Genomic DNA, 14,254 nt, shown 5'->3' with positions numbered 1-14,254 from the left:
CTGAAATGCAAGCATTTCCAGAAATGCAAGGACTTCTGGATACATTAAGCATTTCTGAGAAGTCAGAGACTTCCCTGGAAGTCTAACGTAAAAACGCTAGCGTTTTCAGAAACACCATTGTGAGTTTACAAGGGTAAAAAAATAGTATTATTTTTTTTTGTCTTTGAAATTCTACTATGGAAACGCTAGCGTTGGAAATGTGAAACATTTCTCATGTGAAATATGCAAGCATTTCTCAGGAAGTCCTTAGATTTCTCAGAACTCTTTGAGTTCCAGGATTTGCTTGAGTGTTTCTGCGGAAATACATGAATGAGAATAGTTCATGATGTGTTCTTGGTCACAAAAAACTGTGATCGTGTGATACTTCTGTAACTGTTCCTGTTGCGGCCGTGTCAACAAGAAGTCTTCGTTGCCGTGGTCGTCAACGACTATTCCGACGGGGAAATGCAAAGCATTTCCAAATGCGGTCCTGATTGCCGCGTTGAGAATTTGTTTGTCATGTACGCGAACTCGGACATGGATATACTCGTGCATTATACACAACTGTAATTTTTTAAATGTGGAAATGCTATGCGTGGAAACTCTTCGAGTTTCAGGACTTCACCAGTAAGTTCACCGAGATTGTCTCGCCACGCAGGTCCAACAAATCCCCCCGTTGGTCGGTGAGTTTGAAATTTATCGTTGACAACCACGGATTGGCACACCGCAGATAGACCACATTGATTGGTTCTTGCACAATCAGAAAACCAGGAGGGTCTCTTGGTGTGAACGTATACAGGATAAACCCCTGTTGGGCCGTCGTAGTATTATCTGATGCGCTGTAGCTACCGTCGATGACGTCACATACAAGATTGACCGCGATAACATCTGTGATATTTACGATCCCGGGTGAGATGTGTCTGCCATCGGATGCTGTACTGTTGTCGTGTCTTAAAATAACAGGTTGTGGTTTTGTTCGCGTGTACGCGTCAGAAATATCCTTGTAGGATTCCTCGATGAGATCTTGGACTGATTTTCGCAGCTCAGGTGCGTTATATCCCGGAAAATTAAAAGTTGGAATATCCTCCACGCGGATATTATGCAACGTCGCAAATTGTAATCTGGCATCGCCCCCCTCCACATCCAGTAAAACCTGAATTATTCTTATTCTTATAATTTCCATCGCGGATGCAAGTTTGTTTAGTTTTTCTATGGTGGTGATAATTTTATCGCGAGAATGCAAAGCATTCCGAGAACTGCTTGTGGAAACGCTAGCGTTTCTAGTTCCAGGACTTGTTAAATCATGAGTATAATCTTGGAAATATCCTCGCAGCAGCTGTAGGTGTTGTTGGTGTGCTAGTTTGATCGGAGTAAATAAATGAGATTCTATATAATCTAGATTGTGACCGCGGGTACCCCCATCACGGGTAGGTACTTCTATCCACCTCCCCCCCCCTTAAATAAAGATTCTTTCCTGCCAGTAACTGATCTGCAAGGAATAAATAATCGCCGTACTCGAGGTCGTGTAGTGCTTCTTTGTCTGTCATAAAATCCGATTTTTCAGGCTGACGTGGAGGCGTTTTAACCTCGACAACGGGTCGTTCTCGTGGCCATCCTAATACTGTTCGAAGAGAGCTGCTATAAATATCCACGGCGTATCCCGGTGTTGAGATTTCAATGACCGCAGACAGCGTTGGTTCGTGCGCGGCTATAGATATTTTGGCTTCCTTGCCGGTGATTCGTTTTATTTGGCGTTGTATCTCCGCGTTGATTTCTTCGATCTGATAACTCCCAGTGGGTAGCGTAATTGTATCCCAGTCGAATTCGTCAGAGTCGGCTTTGGTTTTCCACGAAAACACAAACGAATTATTTGGCTGCAGATCACCAAATGATGCCGCTCTGACATTAGGCCAGCTGTGATACGCACTGAGCTTCGACAACGCGATTTCGTTCACCCGAATTGGAGTTCGAAAATTAATGCTGAATTCTGGTGTCGTCGAGGACACTGAGATCATTGTGGTCCTTACCGGTGTTGTGTTTGTGACTATTTGTTGAAGCAATTCCTGTGGCGTTGCCATCGTTATTATTTACTGAACTTTTCAAATAGTCATTGTACGCGTGTGACATCGCCGTAAATTCAGAATCTGATATCGTTCCGTCGTCGAGACTTGATGATATCAGCGATGACAGTTTCTGATATGCGGTCACGGCGGTAGTTAATTTGGTTGTGTAATCGTGCAGTTTTGTATTCGCGCATGATGATATTTTTTTTGCTATTATTCCAAAGACGCCGGCGGTGGTTGTTGTCACAGAAACACAAATTGTTGCAGCGACTACTGCAGTCACGGGAGTTATCGCTGATAGTATTAATCCCGCGGATGCAACAGCGGTAGATACCGAATAAACCATAACATCCAATACTACAACGCGGCGTTTATACTTCCTTACTTTACGATTAAGCTCGTCGATGACGGTTTTTAATTCTGATTGCCACTCATAGACCTGATTGTATCTATATTCATTCCCGCGCGGCGTTGAAACGCTTTGCGTTTGCGTTGACATTATTTAAATCGCATGCGATTCAATTATGCAGTGACCAATTGAGGTGTTGAAGCGACGAATTCCAAACACCACCAGTAAGATGTTGATGTTAAAGTATCGTCGGCGGCTTCAAGCATAAATGTTTCCTCGGCGTTGCTGTTTAGTATTACGGTTACAACCCCGGAATACTTATCGGTGGAATGTCTCCAAGGATATGTTGTGAAGATTTCAAATTTAGCGGATGAAAACACAGACAACCTGTACACGCCAGTGACCGTTGCTGTATATTTGATAGTGCTATTTTGTCGTGACCATGTTGCGAATCCCGATGATACCGTGAATACGATGTTGGTGATATGCCCGGAAGTAACTTCAGTGGGAACTTTAATCAAACTGGTTTTGTTAACGATCTCAGAAATACCCGATACGATATTCTGCTGTGTTTGTTTGATCGTGTTAATGTTATTTTCTATTATCTGAACTTGATCTGAAAAACTTTTTTCCGTTCTGACTACACCTAACCGGGTATTAATCTTATTGATATCGTTGGCGTTATTAGTAAGATTTGGTATGATTTCAGAAAGTTTCGTGTCGACGACTGGAGGATCCCCAAAGAACTTATCCACGGCCTCATCAGTTTTTGAGAAGTTTCTTCGAAGTCTTGTAAACGCGCCCACGTGAACATCATACTCTGCACGCAGCGTATTTAGTTTACCGTTGACGATGTCCACGTATTGTTTGTTTGACGCATCCTGGTCGGATTCGGGATTTGCTAACGCGGTTATTTTGTTGCCGCTCATGTCAAGTCCGCCGGTCATTACGTCGCCGGATTTTGTTACTTTGTCGCTGACTAGGTCAACAACGAGTTTGTACTGCGCGTCGACGTATTGTTTGTTTGCTGCATCGTCGTTCGAGGCTGGATCTCTGAGTACGGTTATTTTGTTTCCATTCATGCTGAGTTCGCCTGTCATCGTGTCACCGGCTTTTTTCACACATTTATCAACGCCGCTATCAATACTGTCTTTTAATGCTTGCGATTGATATGTTCGAGTCCTTGATGCTACCACGGTCAGTAAAAACGGGAAAGTTACCAGGGATAGCTGTACGAACATTACGGATTAAATCATTCCACTTGATGTTGCTAGTTTTTAGTTTTCCTTGCTTGTCCTGAAAAACAGCAACTTCATCTGGGTCAACTCCAACTATATTCAAAAGATTATCGACTTCATCTCGGGTCGCATATTTTGAGAGATCAACATCCGTGCCAGGTTTGACTTTTCTTGTGAAAGGTCTTCCGTAAATATCCACCATTATTCTTATTGCTGTTTTTCAAATGCGTGAGAAGTCCTTTGGACTTCCGGAAATGCTAAGCGTTTCTCGATGCGGTATATTCATACACTACTCGATGCGGAGACGTTGCTGGATTTCTTGAGATTGCATCAAGAACATTTAAAACCTCGTTTCCACAAATGGGCGGATCAACTAATGTTTGTGTTGGTAACGTCGACTGCCACACTGGAACATTAGAAAATCTGCTGTTGAGAGTGCGAGGCACTCCGCGGACATACCTGAGAAACTCAGTTGGCGGTGCTAAACCGTACGAATCAAAATAGATAATTCCACGTGGATCGATCGCGTAAGCAACCCAGTGAGTTCCAGGACCATCTTTGTTGTCGAGATTGATAATGCCAGTTTCTGGATTATTCGGCCGCGTCGGTAATTGATCTCGCATAAATACTCCTCTGAAATGTTTTATACGCAATTTTTTAACAGCATCGAGTAAATCAAAATTGCTCAACGGCGTTAGAATTTTTTTGGATACCATGATGGTGGAGTTCCCGGTAGTCTTAGTCCGCGTCCCTTTTTTTTCTTGTATCCGCTCCCGGTTGCCTTCCTTAGTGCCGCCATTCCCGCAAGAGCTAACATAGGCAATCCTGCTATATTAGTGGGAGGTGAAGACATAACCCTCTTCATCATGGTGGGAGCTGCTGCAGAGATCAATGCTGGAAGGGCCGCAAGTGGGATATTACCACCCGTTTTCGTGCCCCGGTTGCGGTATCCATTTCCAGTTGCTTTCTTTAGTGCGAGTCCAGCTGCGGTTCCAACTGCTCCTAACGCTGCTGCCTTTGCTGCTGCGACTGCTGCTGGTGCTAGTGTTGCGGCGAGTATTGGAATAAGAGGAAATATTCCACCGGTTTTAACCATATCGTGGATGGCCCCAGCTGCAAAATGAAGTTTGATTCCACGTCGGGCCGCGATCGCGTTAGAAATTTGATTGAGCTGTGTTTGAGTAACTGATAGTTTATTCTGTCCTGTACCGAGCTGTGAATGTTTGAGAGTTATAGATGTTCCTGACGATGATGCTTGTTTGGATCGTAGTTTATTGATTTGTCCTTGCGATAAGGCAACATTGACGTGATGATATACCATTTATTTAATAAGGTATGATTTAATTGTGTTTCATTACATGTTTTCTACGGGAGCGTCAATGACTCTCATTCGTCCACCAACACCTTCAAGTAGCATTGCTTTATCGGAGAGTATAACCGCGACAGCTCTGAAACCAGCAGGCGGGCCGGCGGGAAACTCGCCCACGTTAGCCCGGAAGTGTATATCAACGACAGATTGCTTAGCCAAATCAAGATGCTCCAGCGAAAAGTAGTAAATGGGATACAACGATATGAAATCCAGTTGTGATATTTGCAGACCAGTATCGACATTTTGATCGCGACCCATAAATGACATCAGACGATGATATGCCCGTGCGACCTGATTTCGTTCATAATTTATCAGTATGTCCTCGGATGGTTCTTGATGCCCGTTTATTCGCAGCGAAACCCCAGAGACAGCAAGTTTGTCAAATATCATATGCGATTGTGTTTGTGAATTTACCCGTGCATTAGCCTGGAGTGCAACAAAAATATGTCGCGGCGCTGATATTCCCTGTTGTTGTGATATATGCCACGTAAACTCCCCAACACCGGCACCCTGAATGGAATCTGTTGTTGTTGTCAACCACGATATCAAAGATTTGCCGCCGGTGTCCATGAAAGAAAGTAACCGCTGTTCTTCGGCGAGTGATGGAGTCATAACTGGCATCCATAACGCAAGCTTGGATAATACTACTTTACCGGCAGCAACACCAGCAGCGCCATCTCGCCAGATAGCGTCATTGTCATCACTTTTTCGGTTAAGTACAACTGTATGATTGGCTCCAAAAATAACCTTTCGGACATTTCTGCAAAATCCAAAGATGTGAGACAGCGGAATTGCGCATGAAAATCTCCTATGGTCAGTCAATAACATCGCCTTGCGCGTTGCAAAACCAAGATTGTAATCCGGATTGGGAAATGATACATTTTCAACATCAGCATCAGCATTACCAGCATTGTTTCTTGGTCGTCTCACAATGCTAGGTCTATGATCGGGATTATCAGAATTATCCTTGGCGAACATCATAGTCGGACCAGCTGATCTAGTGTAATCATCGGAGTATCGTGCCAATCCCAGGATTGTTGTAGCAACATCAGCGTTATCCTGAATCGTTTCAATTTCCCTTCCATCAATGCTGTATGAAGCACTTTTAAACAGTGCCATGATACCATTGTTGACAAAACCAACTCGAACATTAGCTCCGTATTCTGTATTAGGGACAACATTTGTTACAAGCATACCCGTAACTTCAAGAAATGCTTCCGCGGGTAGGAAATATCTACTTGTGTCCCGAACTCGCAATTCAATTCGCCCCCGTTGATCAGGTACAGTTGCCTCGTAAGAATAATACTGAAAATCACGTACAGAATCGTCTTTGAGTATTGGTGCATCCATGTCAAATGCGGGATCGGATATGCGTTTGAACATTTTTATATAAAATCATCGCCGTCTAAAACGAAGTCCGCTTCCTGATATCAAACTTGTATTTATTTGTTCGGGTGTTTGGGTTATTAATTCCGCGAGTTTTTGATTGGCAGCCTGATTTATTACTTTACTGACATCCGCGGGCATAAGCGTAGTACTTGGTAGTTTCACCGGTGGTGGTTTTTCTGGTCTACGAATTAACCGCGCCAGTCTATCCCGGACTGACGTGAATGCCTTCGAGGCAAGATCGCCAACAGTTCCAATAGCTTTATCACGAACAACATCAACAGCTTTCATCGACAATTGTTTCGCAATCGGGATCACTTTAGGGGCTATTCTTGAAAACAAACCAGTAATTGTATCACCGAGACCATCTCCGTAGGTTGCTCTGTAGACTGGTAATCGCGAGTTCACTACGCGGACTGGTAACACACTAGCGTGTCTAGGTTGAGAATTGTGCACGATCATTTTATTTAATTATTGTTTCTTTAACTAAATTTGCTAGTCGCTGTGGTAACCGTCTGCGAGTTCATCAATGAGCCCCCGGTAGATGCCGATATCCATAATGCCACGCTGAAATAGTCTCTGACAGATATCTGCGGCTTCATTTATAATTTCCGGAGAGTTGTTTCCGGCACGTCTTCCTCCGATGAGAACTTCCAACCGTGATACGTCATTGACGATATTTTCAGGACAAATAATGTGACCACCAAGACCACTACCAGTAGCGGCTGGTGCGTCGTGAAATTCTTCCTCTGGAGATTGCGGCCGAAGTTGTGGCTGCGGTGGTGAAGGTTGTTTTTTCCGCTGCCGAGTTTGTTTCTGCTGCTGCGGTGGTGGAGAAGAAGATTGCTGTTGTTGCAGAGGTGGAGGAAGTTGATACCCGGCGGGTTGTTTTTGTTCTGCTTGTTTTTCTCTTGTTTGTTTTACTAGTATATTATGAAGGTTTCTTAAATCTTCATTAAGATTTATAAAATCTGGATCATCATCTCTAGCCTGCTTTTTGTTTGTATATATTCGATATATCCATTTGATAATATTAGCATCAGCTGCTTTTTCATAGGCGGGGGTTAAAATTTTAGTTTTATTATATAAACCGCGTAATACTTTTTTAGGTAATTCTTCCCTTTTAGTATTTTTAATTTCTTCGATAAAATCTTCCTTAAATCTTTTAATCAATTCTGCGGTTTCTTTTGCTGATTTTGGTTTTTCTTCCCCGGCGGCGACGTCAGTACCCTCAGGTATTTCTTCACCGACAGGTGGAGGTTGAGCTGCAGCGATATCAGCTGGAAGTGTTCGTAAAATCTTCTTTGTCTGTTTAGTTCTTCTTGCTATTTTTTCAGCCTGCGTCGCAGTTTGTTTTGATACCGGAAGAAGATCTTCTTTGATGACAGTTGTAACTTTCTCAGTAGCTGCAGTGACGGGTTTAAATAATTCCTCCGCGGATTCTGCAAAGACTTCCCGCGCTTGCTGTCTTAGTTGTAATTTTTGTCTGACACTATCACGGACAGGAAGAAATTTCTGAATTGCTTCGAGACGTTCTCGAGCTAATCTAGTAGTAAGTGCTTCTCCGATATTTGCCATTATTTATTTGTCAATGATTTAATTTCCCAGCACGGATTTGTAACAATAAATTTACACGACCCGCGGACACGATACCGTATCGGACTTGACACAATTTTTGCAGCATAAAAATAATTTCGATGTGTTTTATGTAGGGCCGTAGAAGTGTTTATTTCATCAAAATAGGGTTCTATCGAGAAGTAATTGTTGTAGAACAATTATTTTTAAATTTAGTTTCGGTCTGCTCCCCCCCTCTGCTGCTCCTTAAGAGAAACTCCATAGATTTATATGTTGTAACCGTTGAAGTTTTTTTTTTTTTTTTTATTTCTTACGTATCACCGTTCTTAGAAAACCTCCATTTGTATAAAAAAAATCAAAAATTGGGTTGTTAGGATTTATCTTCATGTATTTTTTTTTTAAATTCTTTTTCCATCACCTTCCTTTTTTCGGGGAGAGTTTTCAAAGTATTTGCAAAATTAGTAACATTATTTTCATACAACATGGCAAAAATGTCAAGCATATCAGAAGCAACATATTCCATGTCTACATTTCTCTCCTAATTTGTTAATTTGATAATTTTTTTTTAACATAAAATAGGATAACTTAGAATACAACATGGTCTGGTTGCTATACTGTAATGAAAAATATATGTATCCTGATGATCAACTCGGACTCGTGTTTCAAGAATATTATACATTCATATCCATCATACGTAACAAGTTTGCTGTGAAGGATGTCTTCACTAAATATTTACTAAGTGTTGAGTGATCAGTTGTATCTAAAGCTATGTAAGAAGTCTGAGTATGTATGTATGTATGTATGTATGTATGTATGTATGTATGTCTTTTCAAGGCATTTCAGAAAAATGATATGTATAAAATTGCTACGCCATAACATCATTAAATCAATGAAACGTTTAAAGCATGCGCATAAAAAGACGAAACTATTTCAAGGCAAAATATAATTTCTATAATACATCCTGACTGCTTGTACACAAAGAGAATACATGTTGGAACGTAGTGTGATGAGTGCCATCTTTAAGGAAGTTATTTTTTTTCCCATAACCTCTAATCTATAGACCAACCTATGACCAAATATGGAACGCCTGGTCTAACGAGTCCTAACATTGCCAGAGCCTCTATAAAAGGAACTTGTCTGGACTTAATGTGATTGTAATCACAAAGTCAAGGATGAAACTGACACGCGTTGTCACAGTTATGATTTTTGGTAAGATTTAATGTACATTTCACAATATACTATGCTGTTAGATATTGACTACTGAATGTTTGTGTCATTCACCAAGGACATTGGAAATCTCTCTCTCTCTCTCTCTCTCTCTCTCTCGTTAATTTATTGATATTTTTTCATTTCGTTCTACTGTATGATTGCCGGGCTAATGAATAATATTCTAAGACCAATCATTTGCAATGAATATGTAATATATTAATAACGTTAACTCATTACTTATACAAATACATTTCATACAATTTTCAACATCACTTTTGATTTCCCAAGTGATAGTGTGATAACACAAAGGTATACAAATTTATTATTAGTACAGATTTCATCAGTTTTAAATGAATACGTTCAACTGCATCTGCGTTATGATTTCTGAATATAATAAGAATATACAAAATTGGGTTTGGGTTAAACACGTTTCGATTTAACGATTTTATAAAAAATTTGATTGAACACACACGCACGCACACCCTCCCACATACATACATACATACATACCTACATACATACATACATACATATATATATATATATATATATATATATATATATATATATATATATATATATATATATATATATATATATTCAGATTTCGCATTCAAAATTTCTAAGGATGTGTGTTAGCCTAACTAACTGTACATCTCTACATTGGAGGATCTGCTTCAATCAAACTAATTATACCAACAATCTGATGAAAATATATGTTATGTCTGTGACATTTTGGCCACTTACGAAAGAGCTAGAGAATCAAATATTCCGGGAAGTTCCCATAAACCTAAAATATTTAAAGATTTAGAGATATTATAATATTTTTTTTATTTAGATAATAATAATAATAATAATAATAATAAATATTTGGCACATTCTTGTTTATTATGACTCCTAAAGGAAAATGAAAAATATCGTTTACCAAAAATAAATACACCCAATGCCATATTTCATTAACATAACTTTATTAAGCCTTTAACAAATCTATTCATAATTTTTTCCCCACAGCTGTTTTGTATGCAGATTATTCCCATGGCTGCGATTGGCAAAAACTGACACAGTGTTCGCAGAAGTATATGGAAATATTCCGAGCAACTAAATCAGAAGATTATGCTCAGATGGTGTGCAGGTATCAAATTTATGTTTTATCCAATTAACTCTTATTTGAACGAGAGAGAGAGAGAGAGAGAGAGAGAGAGAGAGATCCTTTCTTATTTCTGGTATGCAATTTAAGAATGACCTCCTAAGTAGTTAGAGCGTCCGCTTCAGATGCGGGAGATCGCGAGTTTGATCCTCGGCAGAATCATACCAAAGGCTTATAAACATGGAATTAACTGTTGCCTCACTTGGCTTCCAGCATTAAGAGGTTACTGTTAAGACTGGTCTGCCTGGTGTCAGGATAATAAGACTGGATGGGACATGATGTCACATGTCTGCGGCATCATGCCCCATTGCTAGACATCGTTATAAAATGTCACACATCGAAGAGATATGAGTCAAATTATTAAAGCGCTGTTAAAATAGATAAAACACACACACACACACTTTAGGAATTCTTGTACCTGTTTTGTTTGCAATTTTGTTTTGAAAAGGAGGCAAAAATATACCTACTTGGAATTCATGGAAGGGACTCTGAACAAAATTGAAGTCGACTGTACAGCCGCAGTTAAGTTCTTTTGAACACTATCAACCATGGAATTTGGCATAATAGCCAGATCGTCTAGCAATTTAATTCCGATTTTATTTGATAGCGATGATATTCTCTTCCCTATGTCGCATTTTTCAGTTCAAATATTAATTCATCTTTTTCACAATCGTGCTGCTTATAAGTCCCCACTGCCTGCCACTTTTTCCATTTGTAGATGACCAGTTAGATTTCAGGCCATTCTAGGAATGTTTAACCTACTTTTATACACATTATTAAACTTCTTGGTCTTGAACCTTTTGGTCAAAACCTTGTTAGTACGAATTATTCAAAACCTATCTGAAGTAAACCAATGAAGTTTGTCGACGAAAAGTTAACAATAAACGGGTGTTTGTTTTTGTTTTGTGTAAAACAAAAAAGATAATGCAGTAAGGACTAAAACGTCGAATAACATCAATTGAGTCCAACAAAAATGAATACTATTTGTGGCCAATTTTTAATTCTCTCTCTCTTTTAAAGATCTGACGTCCTAACGTACATGAGATGTATGTTTGAAGAGGGTAAGACATGTGACAGTTTCGACTATCTTCAATATTTCGCAAACCTAGGATATTCAACTCTGCCTGAACTCGAAAAATACTGTGCTAGTAACGGCCTACTTAGTTCAAAAAGTAAGTAACGTTTTACAAACTAAGAAAATATTTTACAAACTTACTAATATTTTAGAAAGTTTGTGATTTTAAACATTTGTAGAAAATTCATATGCTGGGTTCTTTGGTGTGTTAAAGTCTGTATTGGAGGTGGCGTGGTGAAATAAGGTGAATAAGAACATGAAAGTAGTGATATAAGCAACAGGACTGACAGCCAGGATAATTATGTTAATACAATACTCTGGTTAGACTGAACACAAACAGGAATAGTGTAAATCACAGTTTCAATTTGTAATTGTGCGAGAATTCTTTGGTCAGAGAATTTCGGTCTAGTATTTCCATGCGGACCAGTAATGGGCGTCAGGCTTGTACCTTTCTGGTAGCAAGGCATTTGAAAGTCCTGCTCTTTGTGTTTATTGGTGAACTAAATGTATTTTTTGTTGACCAACTTTTCTGTTTATTTATCAAGAATCGCATAAATAGAACTCTTAGAAACGTATCTTCACCAGCACTGAATTTAAGCAAACATATCCTTTCACGTTTTTCCCATTTATTTACATACTTTATCTCTATTGTTTATATTCCCTGTAAATGTCAGGTTCCATTGAATAATTATCTACCGAATATTAGTAAAAAATGAAATATTAAAGTCACTGGAAGTTGTCGCGCCTTTTTCGTAACGGGGATTTGAACTAGTTGTTAATGGATGTTACGATGTTCGTCTGATTTTTTCCCTGATCTAAATATAGTCTCATTCAAATAAATTATGTTTTACGACTGTTTTAACAATTGACTTCTACAGACAAGAAAATTACAACTATATGAGGTAACTATACAGAATCTTCAGTGTCCTCCAACCGGTCCCAAAGACTAAAAAGGGGTTGTGCCACTGAAATGCACCCTATCGGCCAACGACTATGTTGTTTTAGAAGCAGGCATCCATATTCTAATGATGTCATTTTTTTTATTGATTTCTTTCCTCATGTATCCTTTGTACTTCCACCTGACAGATCAAGCAAGCTAGACTATTCGTAGTAGTTGCTTAAAGTTATGATGTTTTGCATAATTAAACCAAAAATAATAAATTCTAATACTTATTATTAAATCATTTCAGAACACAAATATTTAAAACCGCGCGTTTGTAGACGTACAAACCAATTCAAGTAAATGCGCTTCCCAATCTTATCTCTTCATATTTCAGATGCAGCTGAGCAAACATTGCCGACAGCAATGATCATCGTGGGGCTTTTGATGGCCCTACTTGTCCGAACATTTCCATTTTGAGATGGGCGAATATGTTAAAGAAATTCTACATACAGCCTTTAATGATGTTGATCTTCTATGTAGATTTACCATATGTTTATTATAATACAGACATAAAGACAATTTTAAAACGCTCGCACACACATACATATTCCATACCCATCTAAAGTATATCCACTTCGGATTTACATGGACCCTTGACTTATGTAGCTAGTCGAAACAGTCCTTGCATGTTGAGCTCAGTGAATTTAATATAAATGAATAACTAACAATTTTGCAATACTGTTGTTGATAGCTAGATATACCAAGCTTTGAAGTGGAACAAAGCGATCAACGACTAATGGCAAAGAAACATTGCCCACAGGTCGACAACGTTATTAAAACTCGTAGATTTAAAACACCGGAGAGGTCATGTCAAGCAGGATATGAGACATCGGTTAGTTTCTGCGACTGTACTTAGTTCAACATGTTATGTTACTATGCTACACAGAAAGGGTTATTACACGTGTAGAAAATGACAATAGTGAATTCCTGATTTCTGTATCGACTAATCACAATCTGATTCCCAATGTGAAAAAGTACCGTTGTCACCTCGCACACAAACACGTTTCTCAGTTTCATAATAAATGAGAATTCAAAGTTTTATCTTTAAATTTGTCGATATTACTCTGGAACATTGACAATAAAACAAAAAAAATTGTCTGTATTTATTACTTACTGGAAGCCAAGAATAACAATATTCGGATCATATTACCTCCAAAGCCACTTGAGAGGCATCCTTTGAGATGCGAAGTTACAAAGATGAAAACTACTTGTTCCATTATATCACACAATTTGTCAGTCATGTGTGCTAACAATTCGTACTCAACTATTTAATTTTGGAAAATTATTTTTTTTAAATGTGATTTTATTGAGTCTTTATTTAAGACTGATTGAATTTGTATTATGAGTACTGAAAAGGTCCAAAGTATAATGCGCCCAGAATACCAGAACATGTGTTGACATCCTAAGATACACGAACGAAGGCTCGATATCTCTCAATCCATTATTTTTAGACGGTCTATGTCAGTCTAGACCAATGTTTACGGTAGGTGACAACATTTGGTTTACCCTGGCATAATCCTCTATAGTAAGTAGTAAATGGGGTCACCCTAGCCTCAATGGGAATTAGCATTACAGAGACCCCTGGGTCACTCTAGCCTCAATGGAAATTTAACATGGAGAAAAATCGTGGGTCACTTTAGGCTCAAGGGGAATTTAACATGGGAAAAAGTCTTGGGTCACTCTAGCCTCAAGGGGAATTGAACATGGAGAAAAACCCTGGGTCACTCTAGCCTCAAGGGGAATTGAACATGGGGGAATAAAGTGTGGGTCTATTTAGGGACAAGGGGAATTGAACATGGTGGGATTGTCTAGGGACAATGATGGTAGAGGGTCAAACACAACAGAGACAGAGACATACATGCACTAGTACAAGCGAGAGATTTATATATAAACCATTACCAAGACCTGAAATCTTGCTGGG

General features: G+C 39.2%; 1 protein-coding gene across 2 annotated transcripts in view; it reads left to right on the top strand.

Annotated features, from left to right (window-relative positions):
* LOC149802404 (uncharacterized) overlaps nt 1-13,428 on the top strand; it is a 57,924-nt gene extending 44,496 nt beyond the window's left edge. The window contains exons 1-4 of one of the 2 annotated variants that reach the window (XM_089951276.1): nt 9,047-9,168; nt 10,180-10,300; nt 11,336-11,487; nt 12,668-13,428. In XM_089951276.1, the coding sequence (XP_089807402.1) occupies nt 9,132-9,168; nt 10,180-10,300; nt 11,336-11,487; nt 12,668-12,750 (393 nt within the window). In that variant the 5' untranslated portion in view covers nt 9,047-9,131 and the 3' untranslated portion in view covers nt 12,751-13,428. Of the gene's footprint in view, nt 1-9,046; nt 9,169-10,179; nt 10,301-11,335; nt 11,488-12,667 lie in introns of those variants that run through there. The other variant, XM_089951277.1, reaches the window with a different exon arrangement.
* The last annotated feature ends 826 nt before the right edge of the window (nt 13,429-14,254 follow it).

This window comes from Sinohyriopsis cumingii, chromosome 3 (genome assembly GCF_028554795.1).
Source record: "Sinohyriopsis cumingii isolate HCF-2022 chromosome 3, ASM2855479v2, whole genome shotgun sequence".
NCBI lineage: Eukaryota > Metazoa > Mollusca > Bivalvia > Unionida > Unionidae > Sinohyriopsis > Sinohyriopsis cumingii.
The sequence above is the reverse complement of the archived record's forward strand: the minus strand, read 5'-3'. Positions and strand labels throughout refer to the sequence as shown.